Raw genomic sequence first — 22,680 nt, forward strand, 5'->3', positions numbered from 1 at the left:
ATGACTAGAAAAACCTATTTCAATGTTCATTTGGGCTCCTGACTGTGGTTTTAAGAGAAATTTGAAAAGTTGTGAGCCTGGCCTTTAAATCAATTTTCATTAAAGTTTTTTCCCTCACAAACCTTGAATATTGCATGTGTTTATGAATAAAATAAAGCATTATAGGAGAATGTCTAGTTTTGCCAAAGCCAATTTCATTTTTTTCATGTGAGCTGCCACCTTTGGAACACATTAAGTGATGCAGGTCTGACTTTCACTTCCCCCACAAACAGTAAGTGTCTGAATTGTTAACCACTATGACTTGACTTCTTTCTGCTTGCGTATTGGAAAAGCGTCACATTTGAGAAACTTCCCCTTCATTCTAGGCAGTGCCTAGAGTGAAAAATCATTATAAAATATTTCCATCATTTGTTTCTATGAACAACTACAAACATGTATGTGATATTGTCTATTGTAAATGATATAACTAATAAATAACATTTTAGCTTGGCTCAGTGATTCATATAAATATTTCCCTAACTGAGACCACACCCAGAACATTAGATTTCAATAGTTTAATTGAGATAATGAAAGAGAGCTGATATGTTGATGGATGGGTTGGAGAACCTGATGAAGGATTAGGGATGGAGGGATGAAGTGATGGGGAGAGGAAAGGGGTGAGGTGTGAGAGTTGAGGAACATAGAATGGAGGGTTAAGGGACGATGATGGATGTATGGTATGTCGACTGGACGATGACTGCCGACAGTAGGGAGGTAGGAGGGAACAGGGGGGAGAGGTTGAGACTCTGAGTGGGGGAACTGTCTCTCCGGTCCATCGCCTGGATAGAGCCCCCTGTTCCTGTGTTAAAACAGAGGAGAAAGGATGGTTGATGAAAAGAGGGGTTAGGGTGGGAGGGACTTGCAACTGAGACCAAGGGAGAAGAACGGATGGGGTGTGCCTAAATACTTTGTAGTGCGGAAGTGGGATGTGTACTCGGCGTGGTCTCTGTTCCCGAACCTTGTTTATAAATCTATAAATTTCATAAGTCATTCTCTCATGAGCAGATAAATATGTCAATTAGATTTCTTTTAAAACTCAACTTCACTAGCTCTCTGTAAAAATCCTTATGTCATTGTACTTCGTTTGAAAACATATCTGATATGGATCACTTCCTGTCAACCCTCACTCTTTGTCTCGTCTCACTCGTCTGGGTTTCTACAACTCAAGCTGATGGTGAGTTTTTCCACATGTTTATTTTGTGTTAATGGTTGTGTGCTTGTGAGGTGAGCACCACTTGAACTGTTAATATATATATATCAAGGTCGTGAATCACCAAACCTAAAACCCAAAGGCACTAGTGACTCTACACCAGCCTGGGGTGAAACACAAAACACCAAAGTTTTGTACAGAGGGCTAGGGATTTTTTAAAGTAAATTGCACTTTAATTGAAGTAAATTGCACTTTAATTGTGTACTTGTGTTTTAATAAGAGGTCAAGTGGACCAAAACCATGCCAGCAAAATGCCCCCCACAGCATAACAGAGCTGCCAGATCCGCTCACTGTAGGGGTCAAGCATTCAGACCTAGACCGGTTTTTCCTTTAATTTATCAACTATGTATAAATATCAAGGTCATAGATCATCAGACCTAGACAAAAACACTGTCGCTCATGGTCCTCTGCTGCCCGACGTTAGTGACTCTAAACCAGCCTGGGGTGAAACACAAAACACCAAAGTTCCCCCGAGTGAGTGGTGAACAGTTTCCTCTCATGTTCTTATTCTGGAGTGAGATCTGTCATTAGCATGTTTTATCTTGTACTGTCAATCTTGTATCCAGTGTGTATCCATCCATACACTGTACTATCTTTAACTATTTGACTTTCTTTCTCTGTCACTCTGACAGGCTCCTGTGCAAATGTCTTCCATGAGTGTCAGAAAAGTAATGTCTCCTGGACCAGGTAACTCATTCAGTGGATACTAAGCTCATGCTGTAGATCTTACATTCCTCCTTTTAAGGGCAATATACATCTATCTACTACAGCAATGTTCCCTGATGTCTAATGAATGCTGGAGTAGCTTTGATATGATTGTGAAAGACAACCTGAAAGTAAAAAAGGACATAAAAAAGCGACTGAGCAAATGAATTATAACATACTGTATATCATATACATGACTCTGTGAATATCAAGGTTTTGAGCTTTTTCTCAACCCATAAATGACTGTGTACGATAATCCTTAAATTAATGTCACAAATCTGCAATGTTTTTACTCAGCAGGACCAGTATTTGTTAATCTAAAAGTTTTCTCATAGAAATAATTGATTCATGTAGTTATCTTTCTGTATAACTTTGCTTGGTTTGCTGAAATGCTGAAATGTGTCTGTGTTGGTAGGTGTTATGACGACAAAATTCGAAAATGTACGATAAGAAGCCATGGTATGCTGTACTTCATTCAACGGAGGGTGAACTCGTCTCAAGAGGTGAGGTCAAAATTTGGGGTAACAGACCCTGCAGCTTCTGTCTTGGTTCTTAGAGGTAAAACTATATGAAGTTTTATATGAAATTCACAAACAAATGAGCAAAACAGGAGAAAAAAAAAGTTTTGTGTTGTTCATCAAGAGTGATTAAAGACAGAGAATAATAATTATTTTACATATTCCACATCATACATACGAGTTCAGGATGTCTTTCTTGGAACATGTATAAAGACCAGAACAATTAAAATCATCCTCAACAAGTTCATTTCAATATTTTTTTTTCATTGTTGTATTAAATACATGTTTTCCTTGGTGTTTGCGATGTCTTTGTATATACTTATGTTTTTTAGGCTGAGGAGAGTCCTACTCTTGAACACAGGGTTTACATCCCATCCTCAGTTCTACAGAGAATCAGAGGAGCTGATCCTGAGGAGGAGGTACAGCTGGTGATCACTGTGCTCAACAGCACTTACTTTAAGGTCAGTACCTCTGAACATGCAATCCCTCCTTGGTTGCCTGTATTAGTTCAATACTAATCACAATGGACATGTAAATACAGAGAAGTAGGTGAATTAGGGAGTTTTTTTCAGGAGAATAGATTAACACCTTGATTCCACCGGGCACGGCTGTGTCATGTTCCAGCTTTGGCGTGGTTTTGTGCCATCCTTTGCATGGTGTCATATCCCACTGGGAGCATTTCAGAAGCAGAGCATTTTGCTCCATCAGCGCCAGAGAGAAGACAGCCACCCCTCTACCTGGATAGGAAGCCAGGGCAGTCATGGCAGCAGTGGTGCTAGAATAGGGGGGACAACAAGACTTTTTGTGCCCCCACTTTCAGGTGTTATGGTGATGAAGTGTTGACGTCTAAGCCAGGTATTACAGTCACAGCAATAATGTCTAAGCCTACTCTAACATGCTGGACCTTAAGCAGCACATGGACAGTTTGGTATTTTCCTGATGTTGAAATCTGCTGTGTCCATGTGTAGTATTGTTGTGCCCAATGCTGCATGGTAAACTGATGGGAGGTGATGTGCAAATAGGCAGCACAAAGCGGATTGTTGGTGTTTTTGTGAAAAATGGGTCTTAGACATCTCAGGACCACATCTGTTTCTGGAGCAAAGTCACTCTGCTGCCACTTGGTGATTTTATAAGTGTTGTTTCATTAATAATAAGTGGTGAGTTGCTTCTGGGACACTTCTGAAATGTGCTGCGGTGTGTCTAGTGGGATCACAAGCATTGACTGCAGTGGCCGCACAGCTGGAACACGACACACAATGGAATCAAGCCATAATGTTGGTTTCCACTTTAAGTTGGTTGCATTTTCTTTTCATGCTGATTTGCATTGGTTTCCATAAACTCTGTATGACCAAAGTCAGCTGTTGTGTACTATTAAAATCAAGGAAAGGTTGATACTGTAGTTCATACTGTTGCAATTCTTCTACACTTTACTTCTAGTTAATTCATCCCAGCATTCATGTCATGCATCACTTCTGGCACTTTTGTCCATTGTTGCAGCTGAGTTCCCCGCTCCCAAAAGGACGGGGGAGAGTACTCAGACCCAGCCCTCCTGTCCACAGGCAAGACACTGTTATGGGGGAGTCAGTGCTGGTAGTGAAGGCAGGGAACTTTCCAGTCAGTAACCTCCCACAACCCATCAAATTAATCTTCAAACACAACAAAGAGGTAAAATGACAAAACCAGCTGTGCTAGCATTACAAAAGTGTCACAATCTGCTTTCCTCTTATGTTTTTGTAATATATGTTTCAGGTGGAAAATGGGACTTGTGTGTCTTGGGAGGAGTCAGAGCTGGAGAATGGAACAGGTGGGTTACATACAGCAGATCAGTCTACAGTGAGATTCACCTCAATTTTTCTCTCAAAAAAAAACATTAACTCTTTTATATGTGTCTGTGTGTTTTCAGGTCACTGGAGCCCAGACGGTTGTCATACCACCTTCACTGAAACTGAGTGTATTTGTAGCTGCAACCATCTGAGTTTCTTTGCTGTGCTTGTGGTAAAACCTTTCAACAGAACATTTCCTCTCACTATCAGCTCTCTTACCAGCCACATCGCTATCTCATGTGCTGAATAATGTCCCTCCCATTAAAGGAAGCTTTCAGAAGCTTGCTGTGTTTTAAATAACTGAGTCTATGAAATAGCAGCCTCCCTCTCCAATGGAAAATGTAATTTGTTTATTCATAGTTGTTTCTGATAGTTTGAGCTAGAAATTTCTAATTTCCGTAGCAATTGTTGTGTAATTTTACTTTTGATGGTAATATAGGAGTAGAAAAATTCACTTGCAAAAAGGGAACCGTGTTGTACTTATATAGGGAACGGCCCTAGTGATAAGCTTTCTACTGTTTAGAGTCTGAGCTTGTCATAGAGACATAGAGTAGAGCTGTACAGTTCTGCCGTGGAGTGAATGAACCTAAAAAATTATTGCATCTCTTCCTGTTCCAGAGGGCCCTAGCATCAGTGGATGTAAGAAATGTTGTGAACCTTGGCTATATCACCTACATTGGACCTGCACTCTCCGTCTTCTTCACAGCCAACAGCTTGATCATCTATATATGTCTACAGTGAGTTTTTTCTACATCCCTTTTACTCAAGAGTGTAGAGAGGGCAGTGGTGCCTAAAGGTTAGCGAAAGTAAGCTTGTCACTAGAAGGTTATCGGTTCAGTCCCCTGGACCGGCAGCATAAATCATGGTGGGGAAAGTGAAAAGCAGCACTTGCCCCTCCCTCTAACCATCACTGAGGTGCCCTTGAGCAAGACCCTTAACCCCAACTGCTCCAGTGGAGCTGCTCAGTGGCAGCAGATCAGACTGTGGTTGTACTGGGCAGCTTCCAGGTGTGAATGTGTAATTGTGTGAATGTGATCAGGGCATTCCTGAGAGAGAGAGCTCTCAGTGAAACTCCCCCCTGAATAAACAAAGATGAAAAAAAACCCAAATGAAATACCGTAAAATTGTTAAAAAGCGATTATTTTATGTTTTTAAAAAATGCGTCTTTTCTTTTTTTTCAAGCTTTACAATATATGACAAAAATATGACAACAAAAGCAATATGTGTGAGTTAAGTGTGTGCATTTGAGTGTTTGAGTTACTATCGGACTGGTTTCACAAAGTAACTGTGTTTCCTTCCTGTAAGATCAAATATATCAGATATCTTCAGATGTGGTTTAGTCTTCTTGATCAAGAACTTGTTTTCCTGTTTCCATCATACTGATATTTTTCGACCTATTTGATCACATTGCTTGTCTTTACTTGTTTATTTAAACGTGGCTCTAGAGAGTCTGTAGAAACTCATAATGTAATAACTGTGCATAATGTAATTAAAAATATGTAATAAAAACTCAAAATGTAATAATAATGTGATAAAAATGGTGAGTGCGTAACATAATAACTTTTTGCACATAATGTAATAAGTTATTACATTTTGAGTTTAGTGGCAACTTTTTTGTTAAAAATGTAATAACTTGACATATGCTTTCAGGTCTATTATATTCAGAATTTCATAAAGAGCACCTTTTCCATTCCAGCCATCTCCTCATGGCTTGCATGATCTTCATTTAAATCGTGCCCCATGTGTTGTCAAGCATAGGGTTACCATTCAAATGCAAACCACACACAATTGTTCTTTTATGTGCATTTTAGGTGTTTTATGTACTAAAATAATGTACACTATCCCAGAATTCACATCGGAAAGAGGCCAAAGCCAAAAACAGAAATAAAATATTGGCAAATCTAGTTCAGTCTATGAATGCATAGATATTATAAATGTATAAATTATGTATATGGAACCTTGTGAATTGTTTGTCAGAAATTAAAATCTTTGAAGTTTAGTTCTGTATATTTGAAACATCTAAATGCTTGTATGTCAACTTATTTTTTACAAAAACAAGATAATTATGAGAAATCCCTGTTGCACTACAGCAAAAACAGCAATATGAGTATAAGTCATAACTGGTAAGACCCAATCAGGAAGTGAACATGGGTGCCTGCATCATTGTTTTTAAGAAAGTCGCAATCCAAGAGTTTTCAAACTAAAACAGGGTCAGCAGCATTTTCAAAAGTCTCTGTTTTAGGAATTCGCAAACGCTGGAGTAGTGTGGATGCTAGGCATTAATGTAGCAAATATTGTGCGTTTTAAAACAAAAATGTATTAGTGTGGCTGTAGTATGTGTCTCTTTTATGTTTGAGTAGGCCTTGTGTAGTGTTGTAGACTGCTGTGTCCATTTTATGTTCATGTTATTCCCGTATAAGAAAGACATGGTAGACATGGAGACAGTGGACCTAGCCTGTTGCTGTCTATCGGTGGTGGTGCTGAACCGTCAATCAATGCATGTAGTGCTCCGCGTGCTGTCCTCGGTGCTGAAACACTTGAACACTTGAACTTGGCAACCTGTCTTTTTTTTCCTTCAGAATAAGCTTGCTTGACAAAGTGCCTTCACTATATGTTGTCTTAGACATGGGCTTGCTTGGCTCAATAAGTGACAATTTGTGTTTATGGATAGGATAGGATCCATCAGCGTTTTGACAGGTTTGAATTTTTAAAATGACTTTATCAGAAGGGCCCCTCGAAAATGCACCGACCCCTCTGCGCTGAGAGTCTAGTTCCGCCCCTGCCTAGTATCTTTTATTTACTGTAGAAATACTGTAAAAATGTAATACTTAATGATTTGCTGATACAGACCGATACACACACCAACATGTGAATAAGGGGAGTACCGGCACTTATTTTTTTCCACTTCAAGCACTGTTATTAGCACATACTACACATGATATGAGCGTTGCACTACAAAATTGACTTAATATACTATTTTCCTTCCAGAAATTGGCGTCCAGAGAAGGTGATCGGTGTGCATATGCAACTAGCAGGGGCACTGCTCTGCCTCCACCTCAGCTTTCTGGTGTGCAGTATGTTAGTGTTGCAGCAGAATGAGAACGAGGAGGGCTGGGTTTGCCAAGTTATGGGTCTCATTTTACACTGGTCCTTGCTGGCCACCATCAGCTGGACGGCTCTGGAGGGATTCCATCTCTACCTTCTCCTAGTCCAAGTCTTAAACGTGAAGAGATACCTGCTCAAACTCAGCTTGGTGGGATGGGGTGAGTAGATTCTGAGATGGACAGTGAAACTGTCGAATAGTTGTTGCATTTCATTTAATTTCCTTAAATCAATACATGCAACCGTACAGTCAGGGCTTGTGGACATAAACTCTGTCTTTCATGTCTTTATGCAGGTCTTCCTACACTGATTGCAGTGGTTTGTGGGGTTTCAGGTGTTTATGGGAAATACAGTCTGGAACTGAGGGATGCCAACAACCACACAACAGTGCAGATGTAAGAAACCAAGATTCATTGTTAGGATTTTAAATATGTAACCACCTTGGGTGTTTGAATTTTCAGCAAGTATACACTGTGATTTGCTCTGCTCTTCCTTATTCCCCACCAACAAGCAGGTTATTTGGAATTCAAAGCTTTCTGCTTAAACATTTTTACCAACCTGCAGGTGCTGGATGAGCAGCAAGTTCCCACAGAGGCTTTTGGTCAGCTATGTCATTACTATGGCCCTTCTGTTACTGTTGATACTGTGTAATTCCTGTATGCTGGGACTGGTGGTGTGCAAGCTGCAGGGGCTGAGAGGAGGTGGCGGGGATGTGATGAACAGAGAGAAAGGAAGCAGGTTGTGGAAGGACTGTGCCACAGTGCTGGGTCTCAGCTGTGTTCTGGGGTTACCATGGGTGTTAGGCAGCGCCACCTTAATCTCCCTCCCCCAGCTGTACCTGTTCACTGTACTCAACTCCCTGTCAGGTCAGTATGTTCTGGATCCTCATAGAGTAAATATTGCTTATATGTAAGACTGGAAGACAAATTTACAGCTTGTCTTTTCTCCCCTCAGGTGTATTTGTGTTCCTGTGGTCATGGTCTTTGATTGACGAGCCTCAAAGATAATGGATACCGGTCTCAATAACTAATATACAATGCTAAAACAAATGTTTCATGTATAACCTTTATTAGGTGTTTTGGTGTCCATGTATAATGGACAGTCCAAATATAATCAAATCTGAACAATAACTTGATTTGCTGATGGTCAAATGAAATCGCATTTAATATTATTATCTAATTTAATGGTTTAATGGTAATTTAATTGGTTGGAGATGCCAACAAAATAAAACACAAAGTAAAGACAACTAAATTAGAGGAGATCATCTATAAAAATCCTGTATGAACTGTATGACCCTGAAAATCAATTTAAAAATTTGACACTAAAATTTGACAATAAAACAGTTCAGAAGTGCCTGTAACAATGGTGAAAGATAAGGCACAGATGGCTGCAGCAGAGGGAACAAAGGACTGCTTAAATCTTATAGTTTTGATCTTACTTTGCAATGTCCTGCCTCTGTTGCTCACTCAAACCTCTGGTGTAGGTGATGTGTACAGTATTTTAGGATCCCAGACATATTTAAAATCTGGTCATTGTAAAGTTGTGCTACTGTTCAAATGTACTCTTTGATTTCAAATATCTTAGTCGCTTTCTTTATATTTACGATTCTTAACACACACATTGACAAACATATAAATCAAGCCAAAAGTTAAGTAACTCTGTGACACCAACTCGTAAAGAGTTGAAGGACACTCTGACTGACCCAAGAAAAACATTCTTTGCTGCAGTGTTTCTTTCTTTCTTTCTTTCTTTCTTTACATTGCAGATTATTTTCAAGACTCTGTGTTTAATGTTTTGTAATATATTATGTTATATCATATAAATTTATTTTTGATTGTTGATTATTTAATCATGTGTAACAATATGGCTAATGATATGTTGACAATATGATAGAATAACACCTTTTATTGAACAGAAGTTGCCATACAAATTTAGTAAATACAAAACAATTTTTATTTACATTACATATTAATCTATTATTAATAAGAAATTAGAAACAAGCTCAATCAGCAAAAGTATAATTACAAGAGATGCAACCACTAAAATTAAATGCAAAATGATTTATTGAGAGATGATTTGGTGCAGACTCAACTACCATTGTGCTCCATGGCTTGTTATAGCACCTCCTGGTGGATTGGTGATGTTTAGTCACACCTAGTGGAGAAGAAGGAGGATGGAGGTGGAGAGGAGGAAGAACAAGAACAAAAGAGCAACAAGAAAGACAAAAGGTTAAGGATGAAGAGAAATAAGAAGAAATATTAACAAATATTGCAAATAAATAAATAAAATAAAATAAAAAATAAAGCATCACTTTGATATGTTATGATATGAATCAGCTGCATCGCAGCATCCCTGGACAATCCCTGACTACATGAGAGAGATGATTATAAGTGGTTTATTTCTCTATTATATTGCCTACGCAATGTCTTAAAGAAGTAAAAACAATAATCACTGTCATTGGGTTCCAGTTATATAGACAAACTCTGCCATCCACAGGTTCCCTGTTCGATCAGATCACATCTATTGAAATAAACCCTGGTGTTCTGTTTGATGGTACTTTGGGTTTTGAACATCATGCCATGAAGCTTTGAAATATTTCAATTTTTTCAATATTCACAATTTGAAATTGCTTTTAACTTTTAAAGATGCAGAGACCTTCTTACATGTGAAAATCAAAATTAACCACCTCACACTGTAATGACTTTACTGTGACTTTATTAAGAGCGAACAACACGTTTCGCCTGTAGCTTTTTCAGGTTCGATCAGTACAACTGCTGAGTACTCACAGGTGTGATAAATACATTTGAGTCACATGACTAATTATCACAGTCTTCATTTTCTCAAAGTGAACATTTTACAAAGGGCACGAAAATGAAAATATACATATTACAAAAAACATGACGTGATTAATGTTGCACAAAGTTACAAGAATTACACCATTTTATATAATTAAACTTCATTACATCCCGTAAACAACTGACTGAATAGGATGGGTAGAATTCCCTAAGCAGAATGGACGACAGGTCCTACAGCTGTCCCTCTACATCACTAAATGGGAAGGGTGAGTGCCAGTGGCTCATCTCTCCCTAAGAGTCCAAATAGCCTGTGGAGAGAAATACAAGTTAATATTTACATATCTCAGATGAAAACTCAAATCCTGTGTTTCATAAAGTTAACATTTTCATATCACAGAAAAGAACTCATATCCTGTGTTTCATTAAGTCCATAAGGTTCAATAGTATTCAATTCATAAATCCAAAATGCCTCACTTCTTAAGAGCTGGTTAATCAAGTCACCACCTCTTGGATTGCGTCGCACTCTTTCAATGCCGATAAATTTAAAGGACATAGACGACCCATGGTTTTTCTCCTTGTAGTGTCTAGCAATGGCATAATCCATATTACCATTTCTTATGTTCAGCAACTCTTAGTTTGAGATGGCGCTTTGTTTGGCCTACATACATTAAGCCACATGGGCATTTCAAGATGTATATGACATGTGTAGAGAGACAGTACCTTTTTAAATGTGTTTATTTACTCATGCTCTGATTATTGCAACAGCTTCTTAGCTTATTATCATGCTGCAGATGTGTACAGAACTCCAGATGTATTAAATAGCATAAAACCACAGAACCTTTGCATCTCTTATTAAAACAATCTTTTTTTTCTGAGATCTCATCCTGGTTTTTCTTTAATCTTATATTACTGGAATCTGTTTTAGTAATTTTATTCTGGTCCAGTCGACGTCTCTTGTTACCTTTAAGTTCTCACTTTGATTTGATGTTATATTTGTGGATTTTAATTTTGAAAATTGCTTTATGAATAAAGGTTTATATAAAGACTTTATAATGCTCCAGTAGTGCTTATGGATTATCTTCTTGGTAAATGAATGAATAAAGTTAGGGGAATTCACAAGAAACTGATTTTAAAATAATTCATATCATCAAAATATTACTGAATGTAGCATCATATTGACACTGAGGCCTCTAAACATTTAAAACAGATACAACCAATAAATAATACAAAACATCCAATTGAAAGTAATGAGATGAGAGATAATTTGCTGCTCAAAATGCTTTCTGATTTTTTTTTTTCATTTGAAAGCTGGTTCCTGGAAGCCTTCAGCAGGATGTTTTTGCATGAGAATTGACGCAATGACTGTAAACATCTCCTGTGGGCTCACATAAGTGGAGGCGGTGTTTAAACAGATAGTGAGTGATAATACACATGATAAATGCTAAACGGGGGGGCTTTACGTGAAGTGCTACCAAAATCTTATCTGGTAACACTGTGCTAATTGTTTTTATTTTTTGGCAACACACACAAAGAAAATACTCGTGCTGATTAAAGAACTGTTTTAATTTTGCTAAACACGTATGAAAGTATGAATATGATTACATTTAGTGGCCTCACTGTGCTGGGTCTTACCTGCCTCATGGGGACCACCTGAGGCCTGGCCTTGCTGGGCTCAGGATATATGAACTACCCCATATTGTGTGTCTCTCTGTTGGCAGTTAGTTTTTTGTCACGTGTGTCTGTTCAGGTTCTCTTTCACCAGCTTGTAACTCCACCCAAGATGTTGTAACATGTGTTTCTTCGTCAAGGTTTCTTCAAGTGGAGGAAGAGAGATATGAAGGACAGGATGACTTCAACTCCAGTGAAGACTTCAGGAATAGTAGCCTTACTGTAAATTAAGTTACAAAGCAATTTTCTTTTTTTCTTTACAGAAACATAAATCTTTGTTTAGACAGGTTCCTAATTTCTCAAATGTGTCTTAAAACAACAGTCATGTGTCCATATGAACAGTGTGTGTGCTTTCAATATAGGTGATGGGAGCCAAAATCCACAGTGTGTCCACACAGTCATTTTGTGCAAAAGTTCATCTGAAGTTTATATGAGGCTTCAGCAGTCTGAGTTAGTCATATCAAGTGAATATCTGACACATTTACAGTCTTTTTAGCATCAAATTCCCTCTTTGTGATTCTTCGGACAGTGTTTCCCTGCTAAGTAACAAAAAGAGGGACTCTGGCACTAAAAAGACTCATTTAACAATATCTAATTGATTTGACTCATTTGGATGACTGAAGCTTCATATTAGCATCAGATAAACTTTTAAATACATTGTTGAACAGAAGGAGGACTGTGGATTTTAGCCTTCGTCATTTACATTGTAAGTGCATTATGAAGAGATCTTCTGATGGTCAGTATGAACAGGAGGAATGATTATGACTAGAAACACCTATTTCAATGTTCATTTGAGCACCTGACTGTGGTTTTAAGAGAAATTTGAAAAGTTGTGAGCCTGGCCTTTAAATCAATTTTCATTAAAGTTTTTTCCCTCACAAACCTTGAATATTGCATGTGTTTATGAATAAAATAAAGCATTATAGGAGAATGTCTAGTTTTGCCATGGCAATTTCATTTTTTCATGTGAGCTGCCACCTTTGGAACACATTAAGTGATGCAGGTCTGACTCTTTCACTTCCCCCGCTAACAGTAAGTGTCTGAATTGTTAACCACTATGACTTGACTTCTTTCTGCTTGCGTATTGGAAAAGTGTCACATTTGAGAAACTTCCCCTTCATTCTAGGCAGTGCCTAGAGTGAAAAATCATTATAAAATATTTCCATCATTTGTTTCTATGAACAACTACAAACATGTATGTGATATTGTCTATTGTAAATGATATAACTAATAAATAACATTTTAGCTTGGCTCAGTGATTCATATAAATATAAGTCATTCTCTCATGAGCAGATAAATATGTTCATTAGATTTCTTTTAAAACTCAACTTCACTAGCTCTCTGTAAAAATCCTTATGTCATTGTACTTCGTTTGAAAACATATCTGATATGGATCACTTCCTGTCAACCCTCACTCTGCCACCAACATGTGATGTATGCCGATGTGACTCAAACAACCTCAAACAAGCAGAACAGTGCAGTGTGTTGAACTGATAGACCATACGTGTGTTTGAGGAACAGTGAGAGAGGATGTGGATGACTCTTTGTCTCGTCTCGTTCGTCTGGGTTTCTACAACTCAAGCTGATGGTGAGTTTTTCCACATGTTTATTTTGTGTTAATGGTTGTGTGCTTGTGAGGTGAGCACCACTTGAACTGTTAATATATAATACCACTTACCCCGAGTAAGTGGTGAACAGTTTCCTCTCATGTTCTTATTCTGGAGTGAGATCTGTCATTAGCATGTTTTATCTTGTACTGTCAATCTTGTATCCAGTGTGTATCCATCCATACACTGTACTATCTTTAACTATTTGACTTTCTTTCTCTGTCACTCTGACAGACTTCTGTGAAAATGTCTTCTCTGGGTGTAAGGAAAGTAATGTCTCCTGGACCAGGTAACTCATTCAGTGGATACTAAGCTCATGCTGTAGATCTTACACTCCTCCTTTTAAGGGCAATATACATCTATCTACTACACCAATGTTCCCTGATGTCAAATGAATGCTGGAGTAGCTTTGATATGATTGTGAAAGACAACCTGAAAGTAAAAAAGGACATAAAAAAGCGACTGAGCAAATGAATTATAACATACCGTATATCATATACATGACTCTGTGAATATCAAGGTTTTGAGCTTTTTCTCAACCCATAAATGACTGTGTACGATAATCCTTAAATTAATGTCACAAATCTGCAATGTTTTTACTCAGCAGGACCAGTAGTTGTTAATCTAAAAGTTTTCTCATAGAAATAATTGATTCATGTAGTTATCTTTCTGTATAACTTTGCTTGGTTTGCTGAAATGCTGAAATGTGTCTGTGTTGGTAGGTGTTATGACTACAAAATTCGAAAATGTACGATAAGAGGCCGTGGTATGCTAAACTTCATTAAATGGAGGGTGAACTCGTCTCAAGAGGTGAGGTCAAAATTTGGGGTAACAGACCCTGCAGCTTCTGTCTTGGTTCTTAGAGGTAAAACTATATGAAGTTTTATATGAAATTCACCAACAAATGAGCAAAACAGGAGAAAAAAATGTTTTTGTGTTGTTCATCAAGAGTGATTAAAGACAGAGAATAATAATTATTTTACATATTCCACATCATACATACGAGTTCAGGATGTCTTTCGTGGAACGTACAAAAAACCAGAACAATTAAAATCATCCTCAACAAGTTACAAGTACATGTATTCATCATTTTTATTGTCAATGAGTGAACAGGCTGTAATGTTACATAAAAAATGAGACCTTCCCTGTCTTTCTCAGTTGCATGTAACAGCCTGTGGACTGGTTTCTATGTGACCACAAAAAGCCTTATCTCTCTCTCGCTGACGTCAACAAACAACCAGCATAACGACACAACAATACAACACAACAAACTGACTAGAAACACCTTGCAGATATTAGGTCTCCAGCTAATGACACGGATAACTGCCTCCGTCAACCACTATACATTTCACAACTAAACATCCCTGCAATGACAAGTCGCCCACTCCAGAGCTACCTCTTTAGTTTTTTCTGTTGATAGTCCGAAGGTGATAATAAGCACACATTTCACAACAAAACTGATTGACTGGGAGTGAGAGATGCTTTGCTGAAACACAGTGCAAAACACAACATTAGAGATCTTTTATGTTATTATGAGAAGCGAGCACGCAAGCAAGAGTAGCAGGATGTTGACTGCAGCTCACTCAACAGCTACTGGTGTCACCAATTAGAGAGAATTTCTGATTCTTACAAATAGAACTTTTACATACATGTTTTCCTTGGTGTTTGTGATGTTTTTGTGTGTACTTGTGTTTTTTTAGGCTGAGGAGAGTCCTACTCCTGAACACAGGGTTCACATCCCATCCTCAGCTCTACAGACATGCAGAGGAGATGATCCTGAGGAGGAGGTACAGCTGGTGATCACTGTGCTCAGCAGCACTTATTTCAAGGTCAGTAGCTGAACATGCAAACTTTGAGCAACAGGAGACTTCTTTAGTTACTCCTTGGTTGCCTGTATTAATTCAATACTAATCACAATGGACATGTAGATAGAGAGGCAGGTGAATTAGGAAGTTTTTTTCAGGGGAATAGATAAGGAAGTGGAGCCTAATGTTAGCTTCCACTTTAAGTTGGTTGCATTTTCTTTTCATGCTGATTTGCACTGATTTCCATAAACTCTGTATGACCAAAGTCAGCTGTTGTGTACTATTAAAACTGAGGAAAGGTTGATACTGTAGTTCATGTTGTTGCAATTCTTCTACACTTCAAATTAACTTCATCCAAGCCCTCATGTCATGTATCACTACTGGAACTTTTGTCCATTGTTGCAGCTGAGTTCCCCGCTGCCAAAAGAACGGATGAGAGTACTCAGACCCAGCCCTCCTGTCCACAGGCAAGGCACTGTTATGGGGGAGTCAGTGCTGGTAGTGAAGGCAGGGAACTCCTCAGTCAGAAACCTCCCACAACCCATCAAATTAATCTTCAAACACAACAATGAGGTAAAATGACTAAACCAGTTGTGCTAGCATTACAAAAGTGTCACAATCTGCTTTCCTCTTATGTTTTTGTAATATATGTTTCAGGTGGAAAATGGGACTTGTGTGTTTTGGGAGGAGTCAGAGCTGGGTGATGGAACAGGTGGGTTACATACAGCAGATCAGTCTACAGTGAGATTCACCTCAATTTTTCTCTCAAATAAAAACATTAACTCTTTTATATGTGTCTGTGTGTTTTCAGGTCACTGGAGTGAAGTCAGTGATACCTTTGACAATGGAACTCATTTCATTTGTAGCTGTTACCACCTGAGCTTCTTTGCTGTGCTTGTGGTAAAAGCATCTTTGTACAGACTATTTCCTCTCAGTATTTGTTCTTTTTTCAACCATTTTCTCACACATTCACACATTTTAATACATTTTTCTTGTCATAATCATGCCTCCTGTTAATACTGGCCATTAGAAGATCCCTTCATAATGCACTTACAATGTAAGTGATGGGGGACAAAATCCACAAGCCTTATCCTGTGCATAAATGTATTTAAAGGTTTATCTAAAGCTAATATGAAGCTTCTGCCACCCAAATGAGTCAAATCAAGTAGATATGTCAATGTTACAGTCTTTTTAGTGCTGACGTTCCTCTGTTTGTTACTATACTTCTGCTGTTTAACAGTGAAACACTGTCCAAGGAAACACAAAGAGGGAATCTAATGATAAAAAGACTGTAAATGTGGCAGATATCCACTTGATATGACTAACTCAGACTGATGAAGCCTCATATAAGCTTCAGATAAACTTTTAAATGCATTTTTGCACAAAATGACTATGTGGATTTTTGCCTCCATCACTTACATTGAAAGCACATTTGAAGGGGATCTTCTCATAGCCAGTATGAACAGGAGGAATGATTATAGCAAGGAAAAACTGTCAGTGTCCATATGGACACTTGACTGAACACAGACTTAAAAAACTGTGAACTTAACATGTTCACATCATGCAGCATGTCACAGGAGGAAAAGTACAGGTGTGAATAATCTAATATTATAATGGCTGAATTCCACGTGGCTGCTTCAGTTTCAGGGTCTTGGTATTGTGCATTCTGGCTCACTGCCACACTGTCTTGGCTAACTGGGACACTTGAATAGAACAGAGCCATCATTAATGTTATTAATAACACCTGTGTTTTTCCCGCTATAAATGTCTGCTATAATAAAGGACTATGGGTCCACATGAGAGTGGATTCGCAGCTCCACAAAGTTTTTTCTGGTAGTTTGGGGTAGAAGTTTGTACCAATTGACCGTTGGCTAAACCCTTCCCCCAAACAGCAATTGTTCAGTCATAGCCTGGCAACCATGAAGGCACAGCAGGCCTGTCAAGCTTTGTATTTTCTCAACAAGTGGGAATGATGTGAATGGAGCTGTAGCAAGAGCAGCACTCTGCTTTTAAATAGGGAGGGTGGAGTCTTCTTTAGACTTTCCAAAGGGTTAGCTAACTACTCAGCTGGAGGGAACAGACATTTTGCCTGAGACGTGTTATTATTATAATTATAATTATAATTATAATTTTAAAATGAGGCAGCTGGAAATATTAAACATTTTTCTTGACTAACTCATGGAGCTAGTTAATGTTAGCCTAATTATCTAGCTACAGCTGATCAAATCTGTCAGAGAAAGTTGACATTACAGACGACCAAATGAACGGTTGCTGGCTAGAAATGAGAAGCCTGCTTTTGTCAACCTCTGTCTGAAATCAATAAGTCAAAAAATTACAAAAAAAATTTGAGTAGTAAATCAGCCACTGTTATCATGGTAAAGTGCATTATGTACTGTGTGAGAAGTAAAGCTCAACAAGTGTAGTAACAGTAACTGAGGGGAGCGGAACTTAGCGAACAGCTAATTCAGCCACACAGATTTTCTCATTCTAGCTGAAAGACTACAGGCTATCGCTGTTTGAAGGTACTTTATTGTCACTTGGGTACGTAACTGGGGAACGACATTGTCACAGAGGCACAGAGCAGAGCTATACTTTAAGTACTAGTAAACCTGAATCAACTAGTACATTATACTAAAGAAAGCTCTGTCTGCCTTCTGAGCTTTAAATACAGTTTGAATATTTTTTATTGTATCTCGTCCTCTTCCAGAACCCCAAAGTATCAGTGGATAAAAGAAATGCTGAGAACCTTAACTATATCACCTACACTGGATCAGCCCTCTCCGTCTTCTTCACAGCCATCAGCTTGATCATCTATATATGTCTACAGTGAGTTTTTTGTTTGACTTTAACTGAACATTTTGATAATGATAATAATCTTTCTTAAGTCCTTTTTGTCAAGGGACTGAAGCAATATATGCATGGTAAATGTGTGTTCTTGGATTTTCTTCACAGAACAACAGTGTTTTCTTCTAGACACAGGGCAGAATTTTTTAGATGAGATTCTGTTCTTATATTTTGACTCATGACTAATTTAGTCACTCTCGGCTGCTTGAGTGTTGTGCCCAAAAGTTATGTGGGTCAAAGGCTCTTTTATGCACAAAACAGGTTGATTCTTTTATAGTGTTGTTCTCTGCGTGTACAGTTTTCACGTGCCTTTTCGTGCAAGGTGGGTGAGAGTGACTCACCTCAGTAAACAAGAACAAACCAAAAAAAGAGAGCATGTGCAACAAATACACAGACATATCCTGCTTCACCTGCAGACGTGATTACATGTGCATCTACTAATATGTGAAAAATTAGTAATGGGGCATTGAAGAAAGTGTTGGTAGTATGCATTTTTCTAAGACTTCAGTTCTGCAAAGGAAGGCATGCATCTTTGCACTCCGAGGTCACAGAAGTTTATCATAAGGTCATGTAGGTCAAACAAGGTCAGTGATTGAACTCAAGATGCAGGTTCAAAACAAAAAAAAAATGTGTGATATGTTTGCGTTACTATAAATCTTAATGATACCTGAGCATGTTTATTTACAGACAGCCCAAAGAAGCATCCTGTTCCAGTCCTCTTTACCCAGTGACACATAGACAGGATGCTTTATCTTGCATGCCTCATCTGTTATCAACTGTGGGGAAATACAAACTCATTTGCTTTGCTAGTGTGTGGTTTTCTTTTCAACCACTGTGCAGGAGTTTTGACACTTTGTCACAATTCAAAGTTAAATATCCCCTCACCAGTGGTTTCTGAGATGATACATGTTTATGCCAGGTCGCAATGCATCCTGGGCCATGTTGAAAGACCCCTTACTCAACTGACGTCGTCTATTTCCCAGCAGACTTGGCAGGAGAATTGCATTGCTGCATCCAGGTCCATGTACCCTCCGTCCAATGCTGTGTTAAACTTGTTTGATAAGAGGATAAAGAAATTGATTATTTTATATTTCCGTTTTTAGTGAGAATTTTAAAAAAAAAATCTACTTCCCATTTTTCAAGTTCCCCTAATCTGTTTCCCTCTTTAAATCAGCAGTTGTGATACAAATTAAACCAAAACCAGAAAATAACTTGTTTTTCACTTGTCTGACCAAAAAAGTATTTTAGAAGCTAAACGTTTAATCCTTTTTTTTTCTGGATAGTCCTGTCAAGATGATAACTACAGTTTTTTAGTTTTGCTGCGCTGCTCGACATAATGGAGCTCAGGATATATCAAGAGGATGGCTGCTTAAATCCAAACAGTATAAACCTGGACTTTGTGTGTAACAGCTGACCTTGAGGATGTGTAGAAGAACACAGAACATTATTTAACATTAGATCCTGACTGATCCTGTCAGTGTGTCAGAGATTTTAATAATCAATGAAGTGACGCTGCTGTGGGGTGCAGCCCCTCATTGTCATACAGTAATGAAGTAAGCCATCAAGATCAAATACAGCAGACTCTCTACTCAGTCTCAAATTAGTGTGGTAGCCACCCAGCCTGCACAGAGTAAACAAAAAAGTACTACATCAGTGGCTAAGGTGTTTGATTGATTGATGTCTTTACCAGTTTAGCATGGTAAAGTGATCAATATGTGAAAATAAAATTGTGTTTCAGCTGGACATAAAGGATGGCATTCGGGACTCAAGAAGATGTGATTTAAGTGGAATTGTTTAGGCTTTGGCAGGAGTTATTTACAGTGTGATGATGAAATCGGTAAAAGATAGAATTCAGGTCAGAAATAGCCAGATGTAGTATGTGCTGAGCAGGCAATACAAAAATGTACTCATATAGTGTATTCTGTTTCCTTACAGACGGCAGCGTCCAGAGAAGGCCATTGGTTTGCATATGCAGCTAACAGGTGCGCTGCTCTGCCTGCACCTCAGCTTCCTGCTGTGCAGCTTTTGGGTTCAGCTGCTTAATAAGAAGGACGACTGGGTTTGCGGAGCTCTCGGTTTCTTTTTACATTGGTCCCTGCTGGCCACCATCAGCTGGACGGCTCTGGAGGGATTCCACCTCTACCTTCTCCTCGTCCGAGTCTTTAACATCTACGTCAGGAGATACCTGCTCAAACTCAGCTTGGTGGGATGGGGTGAGTGGAGCTTGGGTTGGACAGTACTTCGTTCCAACAAGTCAGTTTTTTAAGGTGTATGAAGGTGTTGTCTTCTGATGTACTGTTGATAAGTCAGACAAATAGCCAAATTAATATTGCCTGAATAAGACTGATGTATGAATGTTTGTTTTTTCAGTTCTAATTATTTATTAGAATTATATATTATAATACTGTGACGACATTGGTGAAAAACAACCACCACTGCAGGTACAGCATGCACACAAGGACAGTAGTATCACGGTGAGGGCAGGATTACCAACTGAACTACCCCAGGCCCTGAAGGCCCCTATATTCCTTTTGTGTCAGTTGGTTCTATATACAATATCAGCTGAAATATTGGGGGGCTTAAACCTGCAATAATTTTTTTTTGGCCACAGTGGAAACAAGCTGTGTAAACTAACATGTTTTCCCCTGACAAGTTGATATAACAATCTTGTTAGCAAACTGTTGCTTATTTACACATTCAGCAGATACTAAGCAACATTAGCATTCATTAAGAGAGATATTTCTGTCCACCTGATAAATGTAAATCCAATATTCTCTCTCCTTTTAACTCTGTTGTTGTTTGTTGCAAACTCCTGGGGAAAAAAAAATCTGTCTCTTTGGCTACTAAATGCTCACCAGCTAATCCTCAACTTTGTCTGAGCAGGTAGCGTACAGTGGGTTTATTAGAGCTTTTTTCACTGAAAACAGCTTATTGCAGCTGAAAATGACACTGATGAATGCAATGAACCAAAATAGTAAGTTGCAAGCTGTAAAACCAAAACAAAGAGCTGAAAGATGCTAAATTGCAGAGTCAGGTGAAAATCCTCCTCAAGCAACACCTTTCACATACTAGTACTCATTCCATACTGGTACTCATCCACATACTGGTAGATCCATTATTAATATAAAACTATTGATAATAACTGCTTTAAGGTGGCTCCTACATTATTAACGGTCTAGTGGAGCACTGTGTCAAACTTTACACAGCACACATCCCTTTTAACAAATAGTAAGTCTGCAGGTTAATGACTGTGATATACATTTCCGTTGGCTGCTGCAGGCAGCTGCACCAAAAGAAATAGCAATGCAATAAGAGTAAAAGAAGTCTGCAGCAGATGTAATGAATGCAAGTTTCAAAACAAGGAAGGAAATGTTTGAATATTAACGGTTGACTTTTTGTTGGTCTCAGTCACTGTATAGTAAAATGTAACCAAAGGTCCTTTGAATACCTTGAACTGGAAACGATTCTTCTCTATGTTATTTAGACAATGACTTTAATTCAAAATCTTAATGTAAAGGAATTCATTTGCACCACCGCAGATAACCATACAGTCAGGGCTTGTTGGAGTAAACTCTGTCTTTCATGTCTTTATGCAGGTCTTCCTACACTGATTGCAGTGGCTTGTGGGATTTCAGGTGTTTATGGGAAATACAGTCTGAAACTGACTGATGCTAACAATTCCGATTCAACAGTGCAGATGTAAGAAATCAAGATTCATTGTGACAATTTTCAATATGCACCACATAATGGATTTGAATTCTTAGCAAGTGCACATTGTGATTTCAACTTTGCTATTTATTCACTGTCCTCAAGCAGGTTATTTTTTAATTGTCTCTCTGATTCTTCTTTTTTAAAATACCCTGCAGGTGCTGGATGAGCAGCAAGTTCCCACAGAGGCTTTTGGTCAGCTACATCACTACTGTGGCCTTTCCATGCCTGGTGATACTATATAATTCCTGCATGTTGGGACTGGTGGTGTTCAAGCTGTGGGGGCGTAAGATAGGTGACGGTGGCTGGAACAAGATGAACAGAAAGAAATGGAGCAGACTGTGGAAGGATTGTGCCACAGTGCTGGGCCTCAGCTGTGTGCTGGGGTTACCTTGGGGGTTAGCCAGCACCACCTTCATGTCCCTTGCTGGGATATACATCTTCACTATACTCAACTCCTTGCAGGGTCAGTATGTGCAGGATGCTCACATATAAAGTGTTCTGTGTTTATATGTTTGCTGGAATTGACAGCTTTTCTTTTCTCCTCTCAGGTGTATTTGTGGTCCTGTGGTCCATAGCTTTGACCTGTGCATCCCGGTCCAATAATAACTCCTCAGTCAAAGACTCTTCCTCTCAGAAAATGATGACTACTAGTTTATAGTATAACAACTGAAACAGCTAAAACAACTGTATTATTTATCCATTACCTATATTAGGTCTTTGCTGGCCTTTGGATTCCAGTTTTATGCAGCTAAATGATAACTTACAATAATTTTATTTGTTGATGTCTTCCTGCTTCTTTTAATAAAGATAGAATTGAAAACCATGCATCAGGTTATTTATCTATGGCATCACC

The 22,680-nt window shown here is 38.5% G+C and overlaps 1 protein-coding gene across 1 annotated transcript; it reads left to right on the forward strand.

The window, feature by feature from the left end:
• The first annotated feature begins 1,648 nt into the window (after positions 1-1,648).
• On the forward strand, positions 1,649-22,652 carry LOC122986316. The gene is made up of 22 exons (XM_044357525.1): positions 1,649-1,723; positions 2,805-2,933; positions 3,970-4,137; positions 4,222-4,276; positions 4,376-4,467; positions 4,914-5,032; positions 7,284-7,558; positions 7,693-7,792; positions 7,962-8,263; positions 8,352-8,391; positions 13,390-13,448; positions 13,702-13,756; positions 14,190-14,277; positions 15,168-15,296; positions 15,678-15,845; positions 15,930-15,984; positions 16,084-16,172; positions 17,980-18,098; positions 20,052-20,329; positions 21,713-21,815; positions 21,983-22,290; positions 22,376-22,652. The coding sequence occupies exons 1-22, from the start codon at positions 1,649-1,651 to the stop codon at positions 22,483-22,485; spliced, it is 2,916 nt and encodes a 971-aa protein (XP_044213460.1). The 3' UTR covers positions 22,486-22,652.
• Positions 22,653-22,680: the final 28 nt, after the last annotated feature.

The sequence above is a fragment of the Thunnus albacares genome, chromosome 1 (genome assembly GCF_914725855.1).
Source record: "Thunnus albacares chromosome 1, fThuAlb1.1, whole genome shotgun sequence".
NCBI classification, from domain to species: Eukaryota; Metazoa; Chordata; class Actinopteri; order Scombriformes; family Scombridae; genus Thunnus; species Thunnus albacares.